Source organism: Corvus moneduloides, chromosome 3 (assembly GCF_009650955.1).
Source record: "Corvus moneduloides isolate bCorMon1 chromosome 3, bCorMon1.pri, whole genome shotgun sequence".
NCBI classification, from domain to species: domain Eukaryota; kingdom Metazoa; phylum Chordata; class Aves; order Passeriformes; family Corvidae; genus Corvus; species Corvus moneduloides.
This window is the reverse complement of record NC_045478.1, coordinates 29,476,303-29,503,784: the sequence shown is the minus strand read 5'-3', so window position 1 is coordinate 29,503,784 and position 27,482 is coordinate 29,476,303. Positions and strand designations below refer to the sequence as shown.

Sequence of the window (27,482 nt, the reverse complement as noted above, 5' to 3'; positions counted from 1 at the left end):
ACAGTGTAAAAAAAAAATCTTTCTAGATACATATGCAGGTATTTTTGATCCACTCTATGATGAAATAATCAAGGGCAGTAGGAATTCCCTGAGTGGCAGATCAGCTCTGCTACCCAGATCCATCCTGTCTAACTCCAGGGACTTTCACAGGGCTCCTAAAGCTCCTAGTATTTTTATAGTTTTTCTCTAGTCAATTAAAACCCTCAAAATCCTTCAGAAGCAGTCAGGAACTTTATCTATCTTTAAGAATCAGTAATAATGAATTTGATGCCAGAAAAAAATATTAGCTACATCGTTCACAACTAGAAATCAGCATCAATATTTTTCCCCTGCACATTTACAAATACAAGTCAGTATCTAACTTTCCGATAATTCATTTTTTAAAAATATGAAAAATATTTGTCCATAACGAAAACATTTCCCAATATGTCCCATAGAGATCTTTTAAAAAAAACCCATTAATTGATAAATTAACGAAAAAATAATATTACAGAGAAAGATTGTGCTATTTTAATATTTTTTTCTTAGAAACCGTATTTACACTTTTGTGATGTTTTAGGAAAACTCAAGATTTTATTGCCCTTAAAATATGAAAATATGCAACTTTTTGAGTACATCTGTAAAAGAATCTGTAAGATCTTTGACTAACACTATACTCTGATTTTTCCTTTAATCACCAAGAAATAAGTTCCCCAAAGACAATTTATGGCTCATTGGCAAGAGCTCCCTGTACTTAAGTTCAGTTATTTCATTTTGTTGTTGCTGCCTGCACTGATGATTCACCAATGGTGTGTTCCTAATGAAATGAATCCTTCCCTTGCCTCCAGGTCATAACTGTGAGATTGAAGTGGATGAGTGTCTTAGTGACCCTTGTCACAATGGAGCTACTTGTGTTGATCGCCTGAATGCCTTCAGTTGCATCTGTCAGGATGGATTTGAAGGTATAAAAAAATCCACAGAACGATAACTTTGTAAATTTACTCAGAGTTTTACACCAATTTTTTTTAACATATCAGATGAGATGCATGTATTCATATAAGGGTGTCATCTGAAGTCATAAACATGTCAGTTAGAAAAAGTGTATCTTGACTAAATTACATGTTCTGTTTTCATGACAGCATGGAACTAGGTGTTTTCTGCTAATTGGTGTCTTGGCTGTTGAAAATGGATCTGTGGGGTTCAGTGAAATTCTGAAAATAGGAAATACTGTTTTCTACAAGTTTTTTAATATTTGGAAGCTTTGATATCACTGAATTGAGGGGATAAAACAGCTGTGTGGTAAAGGTTTTGTTCTTGGCATATTTGGAATATTTATATAAAAAATTTAATGGCTTTGATAAATGGATGAATTAATAGCTGCAGCTATGTTTTCAGCTTAGATCAGGAATTTAAAGTGTATCCATTTTCTTTTCAAAGCCCTGTTTTAAACATCATGTATATTTAATCATTAAAATACAAATAAATCCATAATTCAAATGTCCCAGTGCAAAATATTACAATTCTACCACTCATATATTCAGAACAATTATCACTTGCATTTTTTAATTTAAATATTTCTTTAAATGCTTTTAACTTCCCAAATCATGCAATTGATGTAATTTTTCATTTATTCTTCAAATGATAAGAAATTAGGTTCAGTGAAAAATATTAGCAATAAAGTATTTTTATACTTTGAGTAGTTATGTGGAGTTTTTATGGTCTAGATTGGAATAAATTTTCTTCTTGTCTATAACAGATTTCTTTTTCACAGTTTTTTGGGAATACATCTTTTGCCTTATCATGAACACAAGAAATATTTCCTCTCACACCACTGCAGTGCAGTCTATTATACTTAATGTCATTTGGTTTCTGTTCTTCTATATTTCTATAATAAGAAAATTTTCTGCTTTAAGCCTTAGTAAAATATTTGATTACTGTACTTTTAATGTATTTGAAAAATTAGTGAACAACTTAAACATTAAGAAGATGAACATCTGCCACAGACACCCAGATTTGAATATAAAAAGGATTACAAACAGATTCTGATATGTGAATTATATTCAGTTAAAATAAATGTTGGTATTTACCTAAATGTGCCATGGAATAACTTCTTTCCCCTTTCCCTGATTCTATATTCATAGGTACAACTTGTGAAGCAAATATAAATGAATGTCACTCCTCTCCATGTCTTCATAATGCATCATGTGCAGACCTTATTGGTGAATATAAATGCATCTGTCTACCTGGTTTTACCGGTGAGTTGTTTTCATAGCAAGCCTTGTTTTCCACAGCCAGATAGTCCACAAAGCATCCATTAAGACATTATTGACTAATTTGCTTGTGTTTTATTCTCATTTCTCTTTATCTGCCCTGGTGTAATGTTTAATTTGCATTCCAACAAACTGGAACACTGACTGTGTCTGTGAACTACATAGCACAAGATAAATTAGTCTGCATATAAAAGGGCCTTCAAAGCTTACACACACAAGGAAGACTAGTTACCATTTAGGAACTCAGAAATAAGTTGGTATGTATTTGTGCTGATAAAAACTAAATGAATGCTGGTATTAGTAATGTGGCTGTTTATCTGCTGATGTACGTAAGCTTATTTTCACAAGTTACCTCAGATTTTTGTAGTGCAAATGAATTAGAAATTGGCACCGGATTTTTTTAGTAAGTATTCAAATCTTTCATCTTTTCAAAGGTGCAAGATGTGAAACAGATATAGATGAGTGTGCTTCATTTCCCTGCAAGAATGGAGCCACCTGCATTGACCAACCTGGTAATTATTTCTGCCAATGTGTGGCTCCGTTTAAAGGTAATGAACACCAAGGGAGATGGGAAAGCAAACATAATTAACTTTAGAAGGCATTTCTGTCAGTTGTCTAAATGCATTTCACTCTTCCTACAGCATTAATAGTCCTTCACTTTCTCAAGCAAAGCTTTCAAAGTGACCATCCATATATGCCTTAGGATGCAAGTAAAGTGAAGGGGATATTGTTTATACATCTGCTGGGTGTGTTTCTTTGTTAAACAAAATTGATACTTTAACATCAGTTTGTTAACAGAACACAATTGCTTAAAAAATAAGAGGTATATACCCATTAAGCTCCCATCACAAAGATTGGTTGATTTTCTAAACAGTTTTGTCTCTAATTTTATTGGTCAAGGCATTCTCTAAATTATTTTATCATTTTTAGAAAACAATTTATAGCTATCTTGGATCCAGAAAATGTGTGTGATTATTTGTCTTGATGCTTTTAAAGGAAATACATTTAAATTTCAAGGGTTATTGTGACCTTTTTCATAGAAATTTTGGGGTTAAATTTTAAACATTTACTGCTAAAATAATTTAAAGTAACAAATTGTGTGATGTTCTTGAACAAATCTAGTTCAAGTGATAGTCTCAATTAAAAGCACCTATTGATTTATAAATTAAATATAAACGCATTTTTCCTCCAGCAGTTCAATATAATGATACTTACTTAGGATTCCAGAATAATCATTAAAAGGCAATTTTCCTGGTATGGTGAGACAGCAGGACTTTTCCCCTTTAGGGAAGATGGTTGAATAAAATTCATTATTCATGAGCTCATGAACAAACACTCATGTTTGTTCTTATTATGTTAATTAATGGTCAAAATTTAGTTTGTCATTTTTATTAGTTTTAATTTATGTTCTACTGAATAAAATCCAGTACAATAACAAGTAAATGACTATTGCAGTATCAGAGTTGCCTCTGTGCAGGAAGACATAAAATAATTTTCAGTACATGTTTAGAAATACTAGTCTCTTGAGTACATCTTACAAAAGGAGCCAGATTTCCAGAAGACTTTGGTATTCATTTAGATATTTAAGCAACTAATTAAAAATTCAAAAAATCAACCTTTCTATAGCCATCTTTCAAGAGACTAGCAGTGTCTCATATGCTCAATGGAAAAGGTAAGCCCTGCTGGCAAGATTCATAAAATATAACTGAGATTCTCCGAGAACATTATAGGAGGAAGTAGTTAGTGTCCTGCTGTGCCACTTAGACAGTCACAAGTCTATGGGCCCAGATGGGATCCGCCTGAGGGTACTAAGGAACTGCCAGAAGAGCTCACCAAGACACTCCCCATCATTTGTCACCATTTCTGGCTAACTGGGGAGGTCCCAGATGACTGGAGGTTGTCTGGAGTGTGATGCCCATTCTCAGGAAGGGTTGGAAGCAGGATTCAGGGAACTACAGGCTTGTCAGCCTGGCCTCGGCACCTGGCAAGGGTATGGAACAGATTATCTTGAGTGTGATCGCATAACACCAACAGGACAACCAGGGGATCAGACCCAGCCAGCATGGGTTTAGGATAGACAGGTCCTGCTTGACCAACCTCATCTCCTTTTATAACCAGGTGACCCACCTGGTGGATGATGGGAAGGGCGTGGATGTTGTCTACCTGGACTTCATCAAAGCCTTTGATACTGTCTCCAAGAGCCTACTCCTGGAGAAGCTGGTAATCTATGGCTAAGACAGTTGCACTCTGCACAGGGTTAAGAACTGTCTGGATGGCCAGGCCCAGAGAGTGGTGGTGAATGGACTCACATCCATGTGATGGCCAGTGACTAGCGGGGTTCCCCAGGGCTCTGTAGCGAAGCTAGTCCTGTTTAATGTCTTTGTCAATGATCTGGATAAAGGGCCCAAGTGCACCTTCAAGCAGCTTGCAGATGACACCAAGTTGGGCAGGATTATTGATCTGTTGGAAGTTAGGAAGGCTCTGCAGAGGAATCTGGACATGCTGATTCAGTGGGCCAAGGTCAATGGTATGAGGTTTGAAGTGAAGGGTCCTACACTTTGGTCACAGAAACCCTATTCATCCCTACAGGCTGGGGGCAAAGTGGCTGGAAAGCTGCCCAGCAGAAAAGGACCTGGGGTTGACAGCGGTTGAACATGAGCCAGAGTGTGCCCAGGTGGCCAAGAAGGCCAATGGAATCCTGGCCTGAATCAGCAATAGTGTGGCCAGCAGGACCAGGGCAGTGACTGTCCCCCTGTACTCAGCACTGGTGAGGCGCCACCTCAAGTCCTGTGTCCAGGTCTGGGCCCCTCACTGCAAGAAAGACACTGATGTGCTGGAGGATGTGCATATAAGGGCAACTGAGCAGGTGAGGGTTTTGGAGTGTAAGTCATATCAGGAGTGGCTGAGGGAGCTGGGGTTGCTTAGCCTGTAGAGGAGGAGGCTCAGGGGAGACCTTATTAATCTCTACAACTTCCTGAAAGGAGATTAAAGCAAGGTGGGGGTTGTTCTCCCAGGCACCAAGAAACAGGACAAGAGGGCATGGCCTTTAGCTGAACCAGGGAAGGTTCAGGTTGAACATCAGGAAGAATTTCTTCACTGAAAGGGTGATTAACCATTGGAATGGGCTATCCAGGGAAGTATCAGTGCTGCCATCCCAGGAGGTGCTCAAGAAAAGACTGGCACTTAGTGCTGTGGTTTAGTTGACAGGATGGTGATTGGTCAATGGTTGGACTTGATGACCTTGGAGGTCTTTTCCAACCTAATGATTCAATGATTCTATTCTATTCTATGATAATATTTTTCATACAGGATGTCTGAGGTTGTTTACTTCTTCACAGCTTTATTCAACACCTTCCAAAATCAAATTCTTATACTGATTTTACCTAGATTTATATGGGTATAAATAAAAGTAGACTTAGTTTCATATGGAAACTCTACTCTGTCTCACACCATCTGTTTATTTAGTATTAAACTTCTGTAAATGTAGCCTTTAACAGATCCACTGTAAGCCTACATAATGGTTAGTTAAACTATGTTTTCTAATTGTGTGGCTATATTCAGGTTATTTTAATGAACAGCTTTGTGTGCACTAATTAAAGATTACAGAATTACTTAGTTAAGAAAGTACAAACATTATGTTAATGGTAAAAATTATATAGGAACACCTGCTTTGGTTTTGAGTATTTTCACAGATTTTCTTGCTTCTGATATTTTCAGTGGAAAACCATAAATGCTGTATGATGAATGCTGTCATTTACCTGGAAAGCAATCTGAAGTTGTATATCCATAGTATATTGCAATGAATTGATTGTTCCATCACAATATCTGACTTGAAGGGCATGCACTACTGCTAGGAACATATTATATATCAGGAACATGTACCAGCAGATCAGATGTACAGCAGACCTCTACTATACAGACTGTGGAAATAAGGAATTCAGAGCATGATTTGGACATTCAGGTGCATTCATACAAAAGATAGCCTATCAGATTAAGCTAGAAACTGATTCTATATATAGAAACTGGTTTACATATGTTTATCTTGCTTTTGTGTTTATTTCCTTGACTATTTTTGTTTATTTTGACAAGGAGACTAAGGAAGATTATGACCAGAAAGTTTTAATTTTTCCTTTTCTCTTCCCCTTATTTTCTCATGTTTTTTTAAAAAGGAAAAAGCAAATTTTTGCTTTCTTCACATTTCAAGACTTCTGGGAGCAAGTAAAGATGCTATTCATTTTCATTTTTTTATAATATCCTGAAGGGGTACTTTTTTATATTTAAAAACTTTTTTATTAGTTGTATATAAATATGAAAAGTCATCAGAAATTTAATTAAAGTATTATTCTGTACTCATAGTTTCCTGTATTTTTCTTGGAAGGCGCAGTGGGCTTGTTTGTTTGTTTGTTTGGGTTTTTTAAAGCACAGATTTGTCTACTTAGAAAAAATGTTTTAATTCTTTCCATTGGCTTTCATAGAATAATGGAAGACATCAAAGCCTTTTAAGAACAATGATGCTTGGACAGTGACATATATCTAGATTTTTCTTCAAATGTCTCTAGTCCAGGTTGTGAATATTAACTCTACAAGTCTGATAGGTGAATGAAGTTTTACTTCTCCTGGGGGCACCAAGTCTTTTTTAGAAAATCCAGTTTTCATAAAGTAAGTGGATAGAGAGCACTGGAGAATTTTATCTTCTGATGCTGCTGGTGTAACCTTAGTAAAACTAATGCATTCCTCTCCATCAGTGTTCTTCTGAGAGTAGATTTCCCCACATGTAGTGCAGATCACGGTCTTTCTAGAAATTCTAGTGTTTCATTGGAATTTTGGCCACTGAAATTACTACCTTTGACTTTTCCCAAATGTTCAGACAAACAGCTTGAGTATACTAGCAGTCCACCTATGTGTAATTCAAGAGAAAATGGAATAAACTTATAAGACTTTCGGATATAAAACAACATCCTTGTCAACATCTAATAATGTTCTATTTAATAAATATGATAGCTGAAGTATTTCCATCCTATTTTGGCCAAGTTCCTTGTCCTTGTGGAGTTGAAAATTGATTTTCTGTTTTCCAAAATCATGGAGTTTTACCTGTAGTCCCAAAAAGGTACAAAATAATGAACTTCAAAGTCCCTATACTTTTATACCATAACTCTTTTGACCTTGGTTTGGAGAAGCTCAAGACTTGATTAATGGAAGAAAATCTACACCATATTGTGTTATTAATCTGGTTAGAGAAAGAGATTCTTGTGTAAACCCACAGCAATCCTAGAAGTTACCGAGACCCACTGAGCCTGTGCTGTGACTAAGCCTAAACAGAGAAAAAAATAGCATCTAGGTCTGTATAATATGCTTTTCCACTTATAATAGTTATCCATGCCAGAAGTACCGTATGTGTTTGTGAATATGTTCTAATTAATCAAACATGACAACCCAGTTATAAAAGTCCAGTTCTCTGTTTCTGTTGGTTTTCAGCAGTGTTCTGCCACTAACCTGTATGGTACAAGTCATTATCACACCTCATGCTTTAAAGCTGAAATGGTCATGCTGCCACTTACATATACTGCAGTGTGATGTTCTTTACATACAGTATTTAACCTTAGTATGTCTGGTACAGTTGCTTCTGCTTGGTTGTAATATATTTTTACCTGCAAATATGCATTTTAGAAATGTCTCCACTTTCACCTGTTTTCTATCCTAACTGAGGTACAACAGTGATAGTCATGTATATGGGACATTTTGTATCAGTGGACATTCTGAAGTTCTTCAGAAACAGAGAAGAGAGAAGCTGTTGTATTCGCTGCTGACAAAGCAACTGGAACTGGGAGAAGGAAGGAAGATAAATGTGTTTTGAGTGCAAGACAAATCAAGTATTTTAATATTCTTAATATTATCAAGACTTTGATTCCGTTACAGTACCCTAGCTGAGAAATTATTGTAATAACCTTTCTATTATGATATTGATTCTAAAATTGAAGCCTTTCTATAATAGAATCACAGTTATTACAGAATTGATGTTAAGTCCTTTGGCAGAGAGCAAAATGAGTGAGAAACATATGGTGAGGCAGTATCTCATTTAGGGGTCCTAATGGCTTCACGAAAGGTGGAATGAATGCTCCCATGGCTCTATCAGAAAATACTGTGTTGTCCCATTAAAAATTCAAACATATTCAAAAGCACTGCAATTAGTAAATGTTAAAACATCTAGATGTATATCCATGCTGTTTGTATTGGTGGTTTTAGTGTTTTGTACTAAAGAGCATTGAGGTATAATAAATATTCTTTTAACAATCAAGTTCATAGCAATAAATGGAACCTTACTGTTGACAGCTTTGAAATGCCAACATTTTAATGTATCCCATAGCCACATCAATGAAGCTACTCACAACTAATAGAGAGCAGTCACTGCTGAGAATGTAGCAGAGAGAGTTTGTCCCTGTATCAGGCAAGCTGCTTTTCAGAATTCTTAGCATGCAAAAGGTGAACGTTCTCACTACAATTTCTAGACCAGCTCATTTTTACAGAAGATAAAGTAAGACTTATAAGGCTGGTTTTTTTCTTATTTGGTACTATTGATAGCTAAGAACAGATCTTGCACTCCCACACCAGAACTGCAAATTTTCCCCATTTTCTACACTGGTATTTGAGGCAAAGATGAAACTAACTAACAACATTTCTGTGACACATGGACTGAGCCAGTAATCTGATGTTTCCAAAGAAAGCTCAAGAAGGAAGAAAGCATTAAAAATCCTGTTTCAATTAAAGACTTTATATTGGATATATGATAGTCCTATGAGAGTTAACATGATTTTTTTTTTTCCTTAAAAAATAAAGGAAAAAAACCACCAGTTGTTTAGTAACTTGTTTTTAATGAATGGAGCAAAGATTTTTATCCTTTGATCCAAATTATTTACATTACTCATTTCAAAAAATGCACTGTATGTATTTTGTCTAGATGTTGCTAAATAGGTATGACCTTTTAAATCAAATATGTGCAATTGCAGAGGAAAATCGAAATTCAGTTCTGAGGAAATGTCTACTTATATCTTGCAGCCTTAATGACACATGTCTCCAAATGTGTTCCAATTAAGATTAAAACAAAAATGGTAATTGACCATCAAACACGTTGCAAAAGAAAGTAAACTAGTAAGAAAGGCAACTCAGCAGAAAAAAAATGCTTAAGTCTGTTGGAAAACAAGAGTAATAACGGAGTTTTCATCACAGGACACACTATTATGGGAACAGCTAATTACAAAACAGATAATAAGTAAGAAATATAAGTGCTCATGAAGGCAAAAAGCTAGAGTAGAGATAATGGAGCAATTACTTTTCCAGTGCTCATAGGCCAAACCTCAGTCTTTCCTGTGCCAAGCCCCATGTGAAAAGGCAGGTTTGCAAGACTTGTGGCTCTTTCTAGCATATCTCTGTGTTAGACCACAAACCACTATATTCTGTTCAACATCAGGTTTTATCTTGTTTTGCAACTCTCTTGACATTGAACAGCCAAATAAAATTTTATTTAGGGGAAAAATGAAACTGATGCATAGATATATGAAAGGCACTCTGCATCACGTAGGAGCTTTTTGAGGGAAGAGAAGCAGAGTGTCCATGTTTGGGTTAAATCACCTAGAAAACATGCACTGCCTCTGAACGATGAAGGATATATAATGCCTAAATGGAAATCAGTATGAGCTGGGACCTGCTGTTGGCTCATATACGAAGTCACTGCAGGACTTTGGAATTTTTTCTGATATTTCTATTGGGTTTTGTATTGTTCCTAAAAGCTGACAACTAGATGAATAAATTCAGCTGCTTCTGTCTCCAAAATGAAAGAATTCAGAGAGAAAGGCTTTTTCCTAGACATTTCTAGTGTCTATTTAGGTGCTTTTGGTTATATTAGATATCCACAAGGGTCTGGCAGATATGACAAGGTCTGTAGCAGAGCTGTGGCCTTCCAGAACAGCACTGAGAACACAAAGGCATTTCTAAAAGCCTTGTTTGCTTAACTCTGTCCGTATAAATTCAGTGAGGTAAGTGCTGTAGATTCAACTCTGCTTTTAGTTTGCACCTTGGGACACATCTTGATCCACAAGAAGAATTTTCTAAGCTTTTGCAGCCATGAGTAATCTGGGAATACTTCATATGTAAATCCAGTCACCTACAGCTGACAAGGGGTTTGAATTTCATCAGTTATTCTGTGGGAATGGCATACAAGATCCTGTATTCAGGAAGCATATTTAAGTTATGGAGATGATACAAGTTATCTTCATTGCAAATGGAAATCTGGCCCTTAGTTTTCCAGAAAGCATGTGCAAACTACCGTTTTTAAAGACTTAAAACATGGTTACCTTTTCTAGGGCTGCCCTGCAAATCATGAAGGCATTGCTGCTGCTCAAAGAAAAGTTTACCAAATTTCAGAGGGGTTTTTTTGACTACTGATGCAAATGTTTTTAGCTTTATTTTTCTATATAGTGAGCCTACTTCTGGCATAGGGTCATCTGCCACTATGAAAAAATAAAAGTAATAGAATTATAATCTTGATATCAATTGCTATAAATAATATCGGTCAAATCACTCCAATTTTAAGAAAATGAAAGTGTGATCTCAGAACTCAGAAGAGTTTAACCACCAGAACTAAAGGTAGCCATTATTGCAACTCAAACTGACACCCACAAGTTCTAGGCCATAAGGAAAACCTAAGCTTGATACAAGCTTTCTGTAAGTTTGCCACACATACTATTAATTTAAATTGAATGCTGATGCAGATAAAATAAAGAACGAAAACACAAGCATTACCATATATTTCAGTAGAAATAAATTTTTGTTGTTTTCCTTAGTGGAATTCTTCTTTTGGTTTCTGAGAAAGAGTGAAGCATGTTTTCATGTTGAAATGTGAAATTCACAGATGTGGATATAGATATATCTTCATTGTTTATTCATTACAAACTTGTGTATTTTGAAGAAAAAAAATGCACCTAAATAATATATTCAACTTCTTCTTTTTTATATTTTTACAGAAATTTATACAGGTATGGAGAAGTATATACATCTCTGTGTGATCTTCATTTTAAAATTTGTGATGTGGGTCTTATACTCTATTTCAGCACTCTTGCATGCTCTGCATTATCATATATAATGAAGGAAATATATATTTTACTTGAAAAATGCTAAGTATTGTTTTTCAAATATCCTTCCATTAAAAAAACCCAAAGTATATGATTTTCAATTTTCAAGTATGGATATCAGAGAAAATGCCTTTCCACTGTTTATATACAGAATCTCAAAGCAATTCCTTTAATGGAAATTAGAAATTGGATTCCAAAGAAAAGAATGGATTTTCTATAAATTTGAAGTGTAAGAAAATACTTGTTATGCTTTTAAACTGTTATTATGATACTCAGCTTAATTTCAAGTAATATGAAAATATGCGTGCTTCAGTTATTTTTCTATTTCCTACCCACATCCAGGGTACTTCTGTTTTTTTATTTACTTTTATTAGTCTTTAATCATCTCAGTTCTGGAGATCTTTTCTTTTTTTATGTCCCATAGCAGACCAAGATAAGCAGGCAGTTTTTAAAATAATGGCAAGCTTAGAGGTACATCTAAGCTTCTCAAGTTTTTGAACTTTTAATAGAGACAATTTTATCTTTAGCATTGAGATATTTAATATTTACAGTTGCAAGGAACTCAACTATTAGGTATTTAACTTCTTGCTCATTAGTGTTCCTGGGATTTTATGGTAAGTCTATGAAAGTCTTTGGGGGTAAGAGCTACTGAGCCGTGTTAAGTTGATGAAAAAAACCCCACATATTTCTCTAAAGTGATCAAATAACTTTTGAATTAAAATTGTTGTATCCATTCATTTCAAAAGGATTATCTTGGGAAAAACAGTAAGTTGCATATAGATTGGGGGCAGGGTTTGGGGGGCGTGGGGAGGCATGTCTTTATATATCTTTATAGTGCTTTTGCACACTGGGTTATCTCCCATAACTAAATGCATTTTAATTTTTATTGTAAAGTATTCAATTTACTTAATTTATCTTGGAAAATGGTAGTGATTTATTTCAACATTAGAAGTGCATTTTAGCTCTGTTGATAAAAGGTAAGTCAAAAAAGACTGAAACAATGCTGTTGCAGTGGTGTTATGATCACAGAATCACAGTGCTGGTGCTGCTACCTGCTTGGTAGTTCTTGAAAGTTTCTTGTCCTCATGAGTGCATATTTAACACCATTACCAGACTACTTGTTGTAATTTAGGAAATTGCCATCCAAATGACACACTTTTGTCTTTCTGGTAGATATTTTATTTTCACTATATTGTCATAATTGTGCCAGCAGTCTGCAATGAGATATATTTTGCAGTCCATACTTTTACAGCTAAATACTGAATTTGAAAACTGTTGTCAGATTTAATTCCTTAAAATGTTAGTAGCAAATGTTTTATTTATTAAATTATTTTCCTAAAAAATAGCAACATTGAAGAGATGTCACTTCTGATTATAGGAGCATTCAGTACTATACATCAAAACATTTCATGTACATATTTATGCTGAGCAAATAAAACAAACAAATATCAATAGTTTCACATAAAGAAATGGAAATTTATCTCAGGTAATTTATTTTCCATGCCATTTTTATAAATTAGGCTTTTGACCTTTAGTAATAGCCTAAAAAGGACAGTCCTTTTCAGCAAAGTAAAATCTATTTTTAGTGTTCATTTATGGTATTTAGAAATTCTACCCTAGAAGTATTATAAGCAAATACAGTAGAAAAGGAAACTCATTAATATCAGCAGAATGAAATTTCTGAATATGCAATATGCTTCTTGCTCCTTAAAAAAAAAGTGGTTTCCAAATAAATATTCATTATTTGATATATCGTATGCTAACAGAGAAGCATACTATATGCTATGAGTGTATGCTTATACGTAGATAAAGAAGTATAATACTTAATGCAATATATTGTGCAACTGTAAAGGAAATTGTCCTTCAGCTGACTATTTAATTTAATCATTTTGGCGTATACTTTTGGGGTTTGTTCAGGTTTATTCTAATAGGCCTTTAGTTGCCTATTAAAGACAATCTATTATTGTAATTAATAAATTGTAGCTAAGAATCAAACAAGCAAAAAGGTTAAATCTGTCTAATGGAAATAAGCATAGTTGTAAAGATCATCTGAACTTAATTAATTAATTAATTTCTGGGCTGGATTCTTTCACATTTCGTCTGTTGGGCATTCTCTTTTTTGTCAGCTGTGTAGTGAACATTACCTTTTTAATTTGTGATGGCCAATTTAAAATTTCTGATAAGTCAGTGAGAGAAGACAGTTTATAAACTTTTCCTTGCACACCACTCCTTTTTGTTAACAGTCACAGACTTGCTATTTCAGAAACTTTTCAGATCAAGTGAGAAGCTTCATATGTTTAGTACAAAATAGATGTATTGAAATCAATCAGCAACAGTAAAACATTTGTACAAAAATGTTTGTACAGAAATTCTTCAACAAATATTTAGAAGAGACAGAAAATGCTGAAAACATAAAAACTGTTTTCTGATTAAGTTACTTTTATAGAAAAAATTTCAACCTATAACCTGTTTGCTACTTGACTTACCCTTAGTCATACATCTTTTTTACAGCTTTGTAAAAAAATGCTGGTGTAAGAGCAACAGTAGCAAGTGAACTTGTTTTGCAAATGTGTAACCACCAGTGCCTACTACCATCCAACCTTAACCTTTGTGTGGATGTGCTAGAATGTCGTTATTATGTTAGAATTTAAAAAAAAATTCTATATTGACTCATCCAATTTTCTTACTTTCTTGCTCTTTGTATTGATTAGCATTAAGAATTCATTAATTAACAGTGAAAGATTTTCAGAAATGTGTTAAAATGATACAAACAGTTGTGATTCTCTGAGTAAGGGAATAGTCTTTTTACTTATTAATTCTTAACACTGAGAGTTAAAAATTAATTGATTCAGGGGAAGGGACTGAGTGGGATGGACACAGTCTTATTATTTCATTACCTTTTGTTTTACCAATCCTTCAGTAAGAATAGGAATGAAACCTTTGCCATTTCTGACAGCAGCAGAAGAAAAGATTTTTCATGCAATGATATGCATGAAAGCTGGGTGGGAGGAAAAAGGCACTGACTATCTAATTAAAGAGTGTTGACTATTGTTTGAAATAAGGCACTGAAAATTATTATAATATTAATAGCAACTAACATCATTCCACGTGGTTTAGCCTCCTTTGGTAAACTACTTTATGTCCATATTTTAATTTGTCATTCTTTATAAATCTCAGGATAATTTAATTTTTTTTTTCTTTGTGCCATTTCACTTTACTATAGTTAGAATGAAAGAAGTAATTTGTTTTCCGTAATTCCTTAAAAAGAGGGAAAATCTATTTTTTCAGGAAATAATTTTGGTGTAATTTCAAGTCTACACAAAATTCACTGTAATTCATAGCCTTATGGGGTGCTTGAGCAAGAATCATGTTCCTGTTTGCAGAACCCCATGGGACGAAGGTGCATAAGCTCCTTGTCATGCATCCTGGTTTAGTTTCCACGTGCCAGGGGAAGAACCTAGCAAGTAAGAACAGGCTACACAGGATCAGTGATAACAAAATGGAAGATGAAGAAGTTCTTAGAGACCCTGAAGGGAGAAAGCGTGATATCCACAACAGCAGGATAGGAGGAGAAGATCAGGGTAGGTAGAGGATACACTCAGGCATGGGGAGAAAGAGACTCTACAACTGTGAAGGCTGGAAGATGATTCCTTTGATTACTTGGATGAGAGGTTTTATCTGGAAGGGCAAGTAAGCTGTCTGAGTCTGACACATCCACCCTCACCAGTACCACTGAAAAAAAGCAATGGTTGACAACAGATAAGACACTTCTCTGAGGGAGAGTGGTACCAGTCAACCAGGCCTGATCTCAGAGGAGGTTTATTTGCATGTCAGAAATCTCAATGTGGGAAAGAGTTTGGGTGATTACCAGAGCTTGCTTACTTTTGCTGCTCGTCCATGACAGCACCAATGGCAATGCCAACAGCGACCCAGAGCATATCAAAGGTGACTAGGGGACTCTAGCAGCAGGGGCAAAAGCTGTGGGGAGCCCAGACAGAGTTTTCCCAGCGCTGCTGATAGTAAGAGAAGCATCCTGGGGGTTACTATGTAATTAATGTCACAGGCAAGACTTTATTGATACATCACTCAAGTAGATGACGCAGAATGGAATGGCAACCATTTAAAGATATGTTGTGGTGCATGTCTGCTACAGATAGCTTGATCCAGAAAAGTTTATGAAGTCATCTTTAGGAAACTGGGAAAAGACTTAGGAACATTAGTTCTCCTTGAGATATTACCACACCATGAAAGACACAAATAATTGGCCATGTTGACAAATTTTTTAAACAATTGCAGGGTGAGACAACTAGTGGTAGGTATTTATCCGTATTCTATATTTGTGAAGAAACGAGGAAGTTTGGGATGTAGAGGTGAAAAAAACTCTGGCAATAATGACAGTGAGATGATAGAGTTCATAATCTTAAGAGAAATGAGAAATTCAAGTAGTGTAATAATGATTCCAAACTTCAGTGAGCTAGTTTTCATTCACTCAGAAATCTGTTTGGCAAGCTCCCATTAGAGATTGCACAGAAGGGAAAAAGGATTTGTCTTGAGCTCACTGATTTATCTTAAAAGACAGATTCCTCAAAGCACAGTTCTTTCCAATGTGCACGAACTCAAGCAAGTGTGGCAGAAAAACAGATAAATGGGGCACTCCTGAGTGAGTGTAAAGAGAAAAGGAAGTGCACAGAAGGTGGATGTGAAGGTAAAACTACCTCTCCAGGTAAAGAAAATTAAGTACTGCATTACTGGATCATCTGACAGTTCCATTTAGGATTGTGAGCCATGTGTTAAGCTTATTTGTGTTATTCCACTTTAGGAATCAGCAGGGTTTTCACTCATGTCAAGCTGTTGTGATATAAATATGAAAACTTCAGGGCAAAATCTCAATGAGCCATATGGCTTCTTTTGCTGTGCAATTTCATGAATTCCAGATCTGAGAGTGTTGGCTGATCATCCTGCATCAGAGAGATCATAAGCATAAAGACAGGGAACAACTTGTGTTGTTTTTTCCTCTTGTGTCTGCATCATTACTGGGGTCAAAGGGTTGTTGGATTTTTTTTAACCTCAGTTGTGTTCCTGCTTGTTGTTCTTGTTATTAAAAGCCTTTAGAATTCAGCCCTTAGATGACTGTCTTACAGTAAGCAGTCAACTCATCTACAATCCTGCTGACATTTTGGACAGTGTTTGTTTCATTATTGTGAAGGCTCCTGGCAGGAGCTGTGGCCTGTGGGGGGTCTGCACTGAAGCAGGGCAAAAGTGTGAGGATCAGAGAAGAGCTGTCATGGACTGACCACAGTTCCCATTCCCCATCTCCCTGTGCTATTCATGGGTGAGGAGGAGGTAGAGGAGTCTGGGGTGAAGGAATGAAGTTGAGTCTGGGAAGAAAAGAGGGGTAGAGAAAGGTGGTTCTAGCTTCGTGGGGTTCTATTACCATCCTATGCTATTTTTAATTGGCAATGAATTCAATCAGTTTTCCTCAAGTTGATTCTATTTTTCCCATGACAGTAATTTGTAAATAATGTCCCTATCTTTATCGTGGTCCACAAGGTTTTCTATCTTGTTTTTTTCACCTGCCTGTTGAGGAGGGGTTAGAGAGTGGCTGGATGGGCATCTGTTAGCTTCCAAGGTCAACCCACTGTAGTGTAACTGTGTGGATTATATTTTCCACATGATTACCCAGGTGTTTTATCTTGTAGTGTCACATTGCCCATCACTGGGTTAAGGTTACAGACTCCTTGAAGAACAGAAAGGTTGTTGGGACAGGGAAAAACTGCTGCAGAAAGGAATGGCTGGGCAACCAGGGCTGGGGCAAGGGCACTGGTGAAGGGTGCAGAAGGCATGGAGTAGAGCAAACCCTGGGAAGCTCCACCAGAAAGCATAGCATAGACACAGCCCAGCTTCAGCAGTCATGGAAAGGCTTCACAGAGGTTCAGAGGGGCTTGTGCACTGTTTGCTGCAGCCCTGAAAGCCACTGAGCTCTGTCTGAAACTAAGCCTGAAAGAACAGAGTTGCCTCCAGCAACACTGAGTGAAAAAAGCAGGCAGATTTACAAACCCAAACCCAAACCCAAACCCAAACCCATTTGATCTCAGTTGTCTCTGTCCTCTTCATTTCCAGTTTCAGTACTGGAAAACATGAAACAGTCTAGGTTATGTTCTAACAAATTAAGGCTCACTCTATGGGGCCTTTAAATCTCTTTTTATCTAATTATTGTATGGAATTTTTATGAATAATGGAGGCATTCACTCATGATTAAATAAGTACATATTTTCACTAAAATAATTTGTTTTCAGTCACTAATGGTAAGCAGAACAATTATACAATGTTACATATATTTAATTCATATTCAGTATTATGGGTTAATGTATGAACAGTTCACATGGTAGTTGTGGCAACAGCTTATCAAGATAAAATAGCAGGAAGAGTCAATCAAAATACATTAATCATTTTTAAAAACATTTTTAAAAATTCCATTTTTGTGCCATTTGAAGCACAAGGGTAAAGACAAAAGCTATAAGAGATACCTATCTATCAAAATCAATGAGATGGCTATTAAGATTTTAAAATATATTGTATCACAGAAACCAATATAAAAAAACCCATAAATTGTCCTTTTTTGGTTTGTTTTTTTTTTTTAAATTTTGTCAAGCAAATAAATGTTTCTGCATGGTAATATATGTAGCTCTGAGACTCTCCAACTCGATTTTAACCAGGGTTATAAAGAAAATAAAGCCCATAATAGTCAGCAGCTGCAGGGATATATTCATTAGTTTAACACTGACAGCTTTGCTGTTTTGTTTTTCAGGTTTGAACTGTGAGTTTAGGCCTTGTGAGGCCAGTAATCCCTGTGAGAATGGAGCTGTGTGCATAGACGAAATGAATTTGGACGTTTTTCCCCTTGGATTCCACTGCCAGTGTGTGAAGGGCTTTGCAGGTCCACGCTGTGAGATCAATGTCAATGAGTGCAGCTCTAACCCTTGCCTCCATGGATACTGCTATGACAGTGAGTTCAGTCTGGTTACTCACTTTAATGTAGAGTAGTCTTTCTCTTGAAGCGTCTGTAGCTGCTGAGATGCTCTGGGGAGAACAGTGGATAATTTACTGAAATTTAGTTTGTCTGAAGCTCCACAGCCTGTACCAGAAGGATTATTTTTGCCAAAATGCCTCAACTCCCGGCACTAGGGTTTTTGTGTTCAGGGGGCCAGAATTGTAGTTAATGAGAAATTTTAATGAGATTTGTGCTGTCTCCTTTGATACCTAAATTAGCTAGAAATATCTTACATTGTGCATTTGATGAGAGAATATTCAGGTGCTGAAAAAGAGCTCATGGAGCATTTAGGCATTATATGTCATAATTCTAATAAGTCAAGAAATTCTGTTTAATTTCAAACTAATGTAAAAGGGTGTATCTGTTTACTATAAAGTACCTTCTGCTACATAACTGCGTAACTTGCTCTTTCATTAGAAGATATACTTTAGAAACAATTGATTAGTATATTCTGACTGGATTGGCAGGCTAAGTTTAGTAGCAATCTAGGTATGGAGTACTTACTTGAAAATTTTATGAGACTCTTACCACACATCAGACACCTTCTACACTTGTTAAAGAAAAAAAGGGAAAGTAGAAGTAGTAATTTTCAGGGAATCTTAAAATGCTGACTGGAAAGTTGAAAGACATCTGGAGGTCATGTAATCAACCCTGCATGAAGCTAGGCTATTAACAGTGCTAGAACAGGTCAGTCAGGGATTTTTCTAGCTGAGTTTTGAAAGCCTTCAAAGAGGGACAGAGATTTCTCAAACTCTTTGGGACAGCCTATTCCACTGATTAACTACCCTGGTGATGCTCACCCTCTTCCAATCCCATCCAAATGTCCTGAGCTGTAACTTTTGGCCAGTGCTTCATAATACCTCCTAGCACTACTAAGAGGATTTCAGTTTTGTCATTTGTGCAACTATCCTTAAAGTTATTGTTATATAGCCCTCTCACTATTAACACTTCCCTGAGGTCTAATACAAAGCAAGCCTGGTTGACCCAACTTTTCCTCATAGGGTCCACACATTAAGCACTAAGTAACTGTGTTTTTCTTCTTCTACATCTCTCTCCTGTTTTCTCACATCCTTTTTCAGAAAAAGAATGATGATTTAAGAACTTCCATAAAATGCAATTTTTTAGAAAAATTTGCAGAAGATCTAATCAACCTACTGAGCCCAAATTACTAAATACATCATTGTCTAAAACTCTGCTAGTTAAAATAAAAATAAAAATCAGTTCAATAAAATATCTTTAAAAGACTGTCTTTCCTTATCTGGCAATAAGGTGAGTGACTTCATCTTCTATCTAGTAAAGACTATTTCCTACTACATTTACAGATGTTTTCTATGTGGTCTACATTGGTTTAGAGATATTTTTGAACTGGAATTTAGATGAGATGTATTAAAAGTTCTTCATGCTGAAAAAGTGCCAATTTTTTGGGGAACAGCTTGTCTTTGTGGTGCCCCAGGCTTGAGTTTTATCATGCAGACATTTAGTTCCTCTACCCTATGTGCACTGACTGCAGAAAGCTGGAATCCTAAGGAAGCTGGGAAGCTTTTAGTACATGAATAATGCTCCTGTGCTGAAGGACTTAGAGCGTTTAATGAATACAGTAGCAGCTGTGTGTACAGACACAATGGCAGAATAGATTCTATGGTAAATCTCAGCGATAATGAAGAATCCAGGGACCCCTTTGAGGTTAAAATAAATGCAGGCCTGCAAGAAGCGCAATTACTGCTGTCATGAACTCCATATATGGATGGAGCACTCCAAAGATTCCTCTCCATGTGGATCACTAATGATGAAAAAGAGACAGGATTCCTATCATTATCTTGTTAAGAAATGCATCATAGAAAAATTCAACTCAAGTAAGTTTTCCCTTAATATAGTGGTATAATATGAGGAATTCCTTACAACAACAACAACATTAAAAACAACCAACAAACCAAACGTTTAACTGCCACATCTCATTTAGACATAATTTAAAAGATAGAATCTTACATATTTTGTGACAGTTTTGTGATGGAAAGTTACTCATTACTTGTAAAATTACGTAACTTTTTAAACTCATTTATTTATAACTCTTGAATCAAAATATTTCCATTGTTTAAGTAAAATGCAGTGCATGAATCTGCTTTCATATTTAAAAGATATTTTGAGATCACATTTAATTTATTTCGATTTTTTAACATGTTCGCACATTTAAGTAAAGCTGGTCCTAATATTTTCCAGATAGTATTCATAACTGTAACTTACTAATTTTACTACATTAGTTGTTATGACTCTTAGTACTGAAGTATTATCTCTGTTGCAGTTGTCGATGGCTTCTATTGTTTGTGCAACCCAGGATACGCAGGACTGAAATGTGAGCAAGACATTGATGACTGCATAGTCAATGCTTGTGAACACAATTCTACATGTGTTGATCTGCATCTGGTAAGTAGCAATATTTTTTTTTAATTAAAATGATTGTTAAGTTTTATTTCTAAAATCTAAGGCAATATTTTCTGAGTTCTAAACCCCCTCTTGATCCGTACATCCACATATCAAGGGCTTTATAATCATGCTTTCCAGTCACTGGTATTTTTGTTTATTTTTAATTTTATAGGCAGTGGGAAAGAGGAATGTTTTATCATTTAAAAGCAGTTATTGGGTCAATGTGGTTATGCAGGGAATTCAAAAGGCACAGAAAATTTTCTACTAGGTGTGTTTATTACCTCATTATAAGTGACAGGAATACTCATTTACACCAGTTGCTCTGACTTCAAAGGGACTTAAAAAGTATCTTACCCAAAAAAACTGATTTACTTCAAGTACTTCAGCATTTATTTTCAAAATTCTTCAGCTATATTAGTTCCTGAGATATGAAATGTGTTAAAAATAACTTACATCTTCTCAGAAATTAAATCATTCTATCACCTGATTCCTCCATGAGAGGAAAGAAGACAGATATTGTGTAAACTTCAACACCAGGGGTGGCCCATGTTCTCTGTCACTCCTTCCAGGAATCTGTCAGGGAGCAATTTGTTTTCAATGTACTCAACGGAGACACTAAGACCATACAGTAAGAATATTTTCCTTAAGAAACATTCAGGCTGTCAGAGAAATTATCAGTTAAAAAAAAAGTGGAAGAAAGGACAGCTTTTTCTTTCTTATTCTAGTTGCTACCAGCACATTTGTGAGAATACTAAACTGATAAATGTAGAATTCAAATTATATTACAAAGCCTAAATGTAGGTGTCTCTATATGGTATGAGCTAAGCATCTAAGCACCAACCAAAGATCATTTAGGATGTAGGCAGCACAGTCCACAATTCAGCTGCCCATCATTTGAATCTCCACTTTGGGAGAACTGAACAACCCTGTAGGTACCACTGACTGCTACATTATTCCTGAAGGTGTTTGCAGTTCCAGAAACCCTGAAGTGTATGAGAGGTGTGGGTTTTGAGGGGTTTGCTTTGTTGGTTTCTGTGGTTGATTTGTCTTTTTTTGCGGTTGTTTGTTTGTTTCTGATTGCTTGTTTTTTTAGTACATGCATAAAGAAATTGCATTTCTTTCTGACAAATCCGGAGGGTAAACTGCAATTGTCACTATTTCCTAAACTTGAACCAAACTTAGCTGCTTCAACAGAATTTTCTCAAATTCTCTACTCTAATTTCCAGAGTTGTTTCTTTTTTTCACAGTTAGAGCACTTTCTGTATTGTATAGTATTTTGGGGGGCTTTTAACATATTTCAAGAACTAGCCACACCTTGGACAAAATCAAATGCTTGATATGGAGACCACAGAGTTTGTGACACTTTTGTTACTGCCTTTGGGTGCTATTGTAAATGCATATTTTTCAACCAGTAGACTGCAATTAATATTTCAAAATCTCATACTGGACACATACTGCCATCTTAAAATCAGATTACAGAGCATTCCACAAATAAATTTCATGCCTACAATGCAGGTGCTATTCCTAACTGCCTGTATAACCTAACATGTAACCTAACTTACAACAACATATGCAACACAGTGCAGCTGATCCTTTAATTGAGACTGACAAAATGGAGTTGTACATGCAGTTTAAAAAACATTCTCCCCCAAAAACAAGGTATTAGAAATGGAGAAAAATATGGATTTTTAATAAAGTGAATATATTGTTCCCTTGAGAGTTTTGTCTATGCTTCACCAAATGAGTTGAAGTATTGATTTAATAATTTGGGCAAAATTTAACATGACAAAGAATGGTAGCTCACTGCAATTTCAAACACTAGTTTTTTCTTCACATCTTTCATCCATTTTTTTTTCTTGATTTATTTGTGTTTATTTTTGTCCTGTAGTTCCTACATATTTCTCACCTTGTTTGTCACAGACCTATGCCATTTTGGAAGACAGCACAGCAAATCAGTGAAATTCATACAAACTCGCTGTTTCTGAGAAATTACATTCAAAATACCTGTGAGGATATAGTTAGTATCTACAGTAAAAAAATACTGTAGAAACTTAATGGCAAGGTGTCATATTAGACTCTGATCCTTTTCAGGCCTTTTCAAAATTGTTCAACTATGTTGTCAACATTACAGCAATCATTTATGTGGAAGGATTAATTTTGATGTTGGCTAATGTACAGATAAAAAATCTTCAGTATTTTTTTCATTACAAGATTGTTCTTTGGCATTTTTGAGAGCAACATAATTTTGCTATTTCGCTAAAAAATACCCCAACCAGAATGTGTTCTGAAAAGTGGAAAAGTTATTTTGAAAAGAAATAGGGAATTTCTTGTATTATTTTGCTATAGTAATAATAATGCATTTCTACTAAATATTTACATTTCTCCTTCTCTGTTCTTCTCCAGAGTATATTTTCTTAAACTAACATTTATTACGTAAGTTTCTGAAATAACTCTCATGTGTATCATCTTTTAAGTTGAACATAGAAAGGGACCTGAAAGATTTGTTCACTAAGTGATTGCATTATTCAGTTTATATATGACTATGTTATTCCACATAATATGTCCTTCTTATTGTATTCATTATCAAAGAGTACTGAAATTTTTCCACATCATATTATCTGTTTTATACATCAAGATTCCTCAGTGATCAACAAAGAGGATTAATGAATTAACATATATTCCTAAAAATGGAAGAAGACCCATTCCTTCTTCTTCAGCCACAACAGCTGTAAAAGAACAGATACTGAATTAACAATCCCCTAGAAAATTACTTTTTAACAATACAGGCTGTCTTCATCCTCCTCTAAAAGGTGAAAAACTAGAGGATAGGAAGCAACTGAAGCATGATGAAGAGAGATTTACAAACAGATGGAGATTGCAGGAGTTTCATAATTTCTGCATCAAATACCATTTTCTTCCAAAGGTATATTACAGCAGCCTTATTATACAAGTCAAAGACCAAAGATCTGAATGCGAGAAAGAATTCCAAGATATGCTCTAATTGCAACATATACTTCAGAGACTTTACCTTGGCTCTCCAGGCAGTGGGTGGCATTAAACAACTGAACTGTAGGATGAATCACAGAATAATTTACATTGAAAAAGATCTTTAAGATCATTGACTCGAACATCAAGCCTAACGCTGCCAAGTTCACCACTCAACCACGTCCCTGAATGCCACATGTACACACCTATTAAACACTTAGAAGGATAGTGACTGAACCACTTCCCTAAACAGCCTGTTCTAATTCTTGACACTGTTTTAGTGAAAATATTTTTCCTAATATCCAATCTAAACTTTCTCTGGTGGAAGATCAGGATAGGTGAAATACAAAGTTGAATGGCACAACTACATCAGCATAAGGAGATTCTGATTTCCTACTGCATCTGAAAATTCCAGTTACCCAACAGTTACATACCAGCGAGTTATTATATGACAGTACAAGCCACTGTCAGTCATATTAGACCCTCTGGTGGCTCATGAATAATTAATCAGCTACCCGTGTGCTAATAAAAGCTCCATTCTGCAGTCCAGCAGGTCAAATACCTTTGATGCATTCTTCTAGGTAAGGGTGAATTACCATTGTCAGAATGACACTTGCAAAATGTATCCTTCATCTTTCGTGTTGGTAATATGGTATAATATAGAGCCTTAAAATTAGATAAAAATGTTATCTTTAGAATGCATCAGAAAGAACAGGCACAAGAAATGACATTCCTGATGGGTTGATCCAGCTGCCAGCTAAGGACCACACAGACACTTACTCACTTTATCCTCTCCATGGATTGGTGAAGACAATAGAAAAGAGCAAACGGAAGAAAACTTGTGGGTTGAAACCGTTTAACGAGCAAAGGAAAGGGAGGAAGAAAGAATAAAACAAATCATGTGATTCAAAGGAAATCACTCACATCTTCCATGTGTATACTGATGCCCAGCCATTTGAATAATGGCTACTTTATGGTAGGGTTTCATCAGAATAATTTGCAAATTTTTCTTTAAAAAATTAAAATAATTAATTCAAAGTATTTTGGGGGGACAATACACAAAGATATGTTGTCCCTAATGATTTATATGAGATCAGATCATGTATATAGTCTATATAACATAAAACATTACTTTGGGGTTTGCATTTAAAAAATAGAAAAGGTAATAATAGCTTCACAATAGCTCTGACTTCAGTTTTTGCTGGTGCTGTTCTGTATGTCAAATTATAATGCAAATCCTGTCACTTTAGTGCATGTGGATATCCATGCAGAAAATGATAATAGATGTTTCCCTCAGAGCTTTGTTTCTGGAAGCTATTATTTCTCTGTATTTACCACATAGTAAAACAAAATATATAAAATGTAGGTAAAGTTACAGTTGTACGATAATGCTTGTCCTCCTTATGGTTAACTCTTTATCCCTGCTTGATTTAAAGGACAATTATTTCCCTTTCAATAAAATTTAATGTTATGGAAATGAGCTCTCCAATAAAATAACGGACAATAATGCCAATTTGAACTAGAAGAAGAAATATTTTCTTGGTTGATTTCTGTTTTTAAATTGGTAGGGGCAAAAAAAGTACTTATAACAAGGTGAAATCCAGTAATTCAGGTATTTTAGTAACTAAAAGTCTGGGTTGTAGGGAAGGCTTATGTGAAGGATGGAGAGCGACTATAACTAAATTTTTATTTATAACAAAAATAATAGAATTGACAGACAGGAGGTCTATTCCATGGTTTAAATTTCAAGAACATAACACACAAGTAGGTTAGCTCATTGCATAAATTGTGAAAAGATTTGAAAGGAACTCTGGCATTGAGGACTAAAGTACATAGTAGCTAACTGTTAACAGCTTATGTTACCCAAAAAGAAATTAGTCAGGTCTTTGGACTAACCTAAAACAATTTCCTAAACTGGTACTCTACAGTTAAGTTCCTCATAAAACAGAATTTTCTGTACTTTATGCTAAATAGAGAAAAGAAAAAGAATGATCTCCCAAACCTATAATTGATTTTAAAACATCAAGAGGCACTCAAGGTGCTTCAGGAGGATCTTCTTCCTAGGTGATGATAGCAGGTGGTCTGACGCAAGGAAATAAAAGGCTAGATAGGTCTGCATCAATGAAGTTTCTAGATTTCTATGGGAGTGGAAATTCTCTTAGCTCTCAATAAAGCAACCAAGTGCTGCCCCTGATGTTGTTCTGAAACCTCAGTTTAGCTAAAAGTCAGACCACATAACATGAATGTCATACAGCGTACATAACAAATGATAAGCTCTCAATGGTTCCCAGGTCAAATAAATTCAAGCTGACTTGTATGTGGCTAAACTTATGCATTGACTTCATTGAACTACTATGTGGTGAAACTGTGACTGTGCCATTGGACAAATAAATCTCATATTGCCAATTACACATCCCAGAAAGAGCTATACAGCAGCTGTAGTTCACCTAAAAAACTAGCAACTGCAGCAGTACTTCGGCAAAGTTTTGCTGCTAATACAACTCCCTGTGCTGCCCTGAAGATTCGACTTGCCATCCCTGAGATATTTCATCTTCTACTTATATTTAACTAAAAAAAAGAAAAAGGAATAGTCTTCATAGTCCTTCAATAAAAGGGGTTTTTTTAAGATTTATTGAAATGCCTCCCTCCTCTGTTTTGTACTACAGTGACTATAACAGTAAAAAGACTGAAAACTTAGTCATTATTGGGTGTACTCCTTTATGCTCTAATAAGTCCAATTGAGTCAAAGACATTGGAATACACAAAATTAACTATTGATTTACTGACTTAGGATAATGTCCTTAGTATTGATCTGTGATATTTTACATTACTTGGACAGAGTGATTATGAAATCTTACACCTTACTCATCTAATTGAAAGTTGATTTTGGCAAACAAGTATCATATTTCCATTTATTTGTTTTATTTATGACATTATTTTAACATGCTTCAATTTGATTTTTTTGAAAGAAGGTGCAGACATATATAAAAATTTGTAGCTTCAACCACCAATGTCAGTAAATACCACAAGAGTGAAAGCCATTTTTTTTTCATAAACTGAATTTGAAATACTCTATAGAACTGAATAAAACTATCACAAAGTGGAGGAAATGGAGATTAAGAGGAAGTTAAAAACTGGCTTTTCAGTGAGACTTGTGAACAGAAGGCAAATCAATGTGGTAAAGATACAGGAAGGTAGTCCCAGATGGTGCACTTTAAGTTTTGCCCACAGTGAGGAGGCTGGACGGAGAAAATCAGTGACAGCAGGGAAAGAAGTGAAGAACTTCACAACATAAGGAAGAAGCTGGAGAACCATGGCCTACTTGTGGAAAGCATAACCCTAAATTTGATTTGTGCACTATATGGAGACTAACATTATGTTTGAAGTGGGGAATGAAGAGTTTGTACCTTTGAAGGCATTAAAAGACTGGCAGTGGTAATACAGAGACTTGGAAATGCAAAAAATGGCATGTTTCATAAGGAAGAGAATTCTACAAAAGGACATTTAGCTGCAGAGAAATACATAATTGTATGTACTTAGCAGATTTATAGGGCAGAAGGTCATGGAAAGGTATGGGTCCACAAAGAAATTATTCTGAAATAAGTTAAATGGTGAAATTCATAGGTCATCAATCAGTCTCTGAAAGCTTGC

The 27,482-nt window shown here is 35.5% G+C and overlaps 1 protein-coding gene across 3 annotated transcripts in view; it reads left to right on the top strand.

Moving 5' to 3' along the window:
• Positions 1 to 27,482, top strand: part of EYS (eyes shut homolog) — an 855,823-nt gene that overhangs the window by 317,289 nt on the left and 511,052 nt on the right. For all 3 annotated transcript variants that reach the window (XM_032104713.1, XM_032104714.1, XM_032104715.1), the window contains 5 exons: positions 828 to 941; positions 2,121 to 2,234; positions 2,684 to 2,797; positions 18,183 to 18,380; positions 20,725 to 20,846. In XM_032104713.1, coding sequence (XP_031960604.1) covers positions 828 to 941; positions 2,121 to 2,234; positions 2,684 to 2,797; positions 18,183 to 18,380; positions 20,725 to 20,846 — 662 coding nt within the window. The remainder of the gene's footprint in view (positions 1 to 827; positions 942 to 2,120; positions 2,235 to 2,683; positions 2,798 to 18,182; positions 18,381 to 20,724; positions 20,847 to 27,482) is intronic.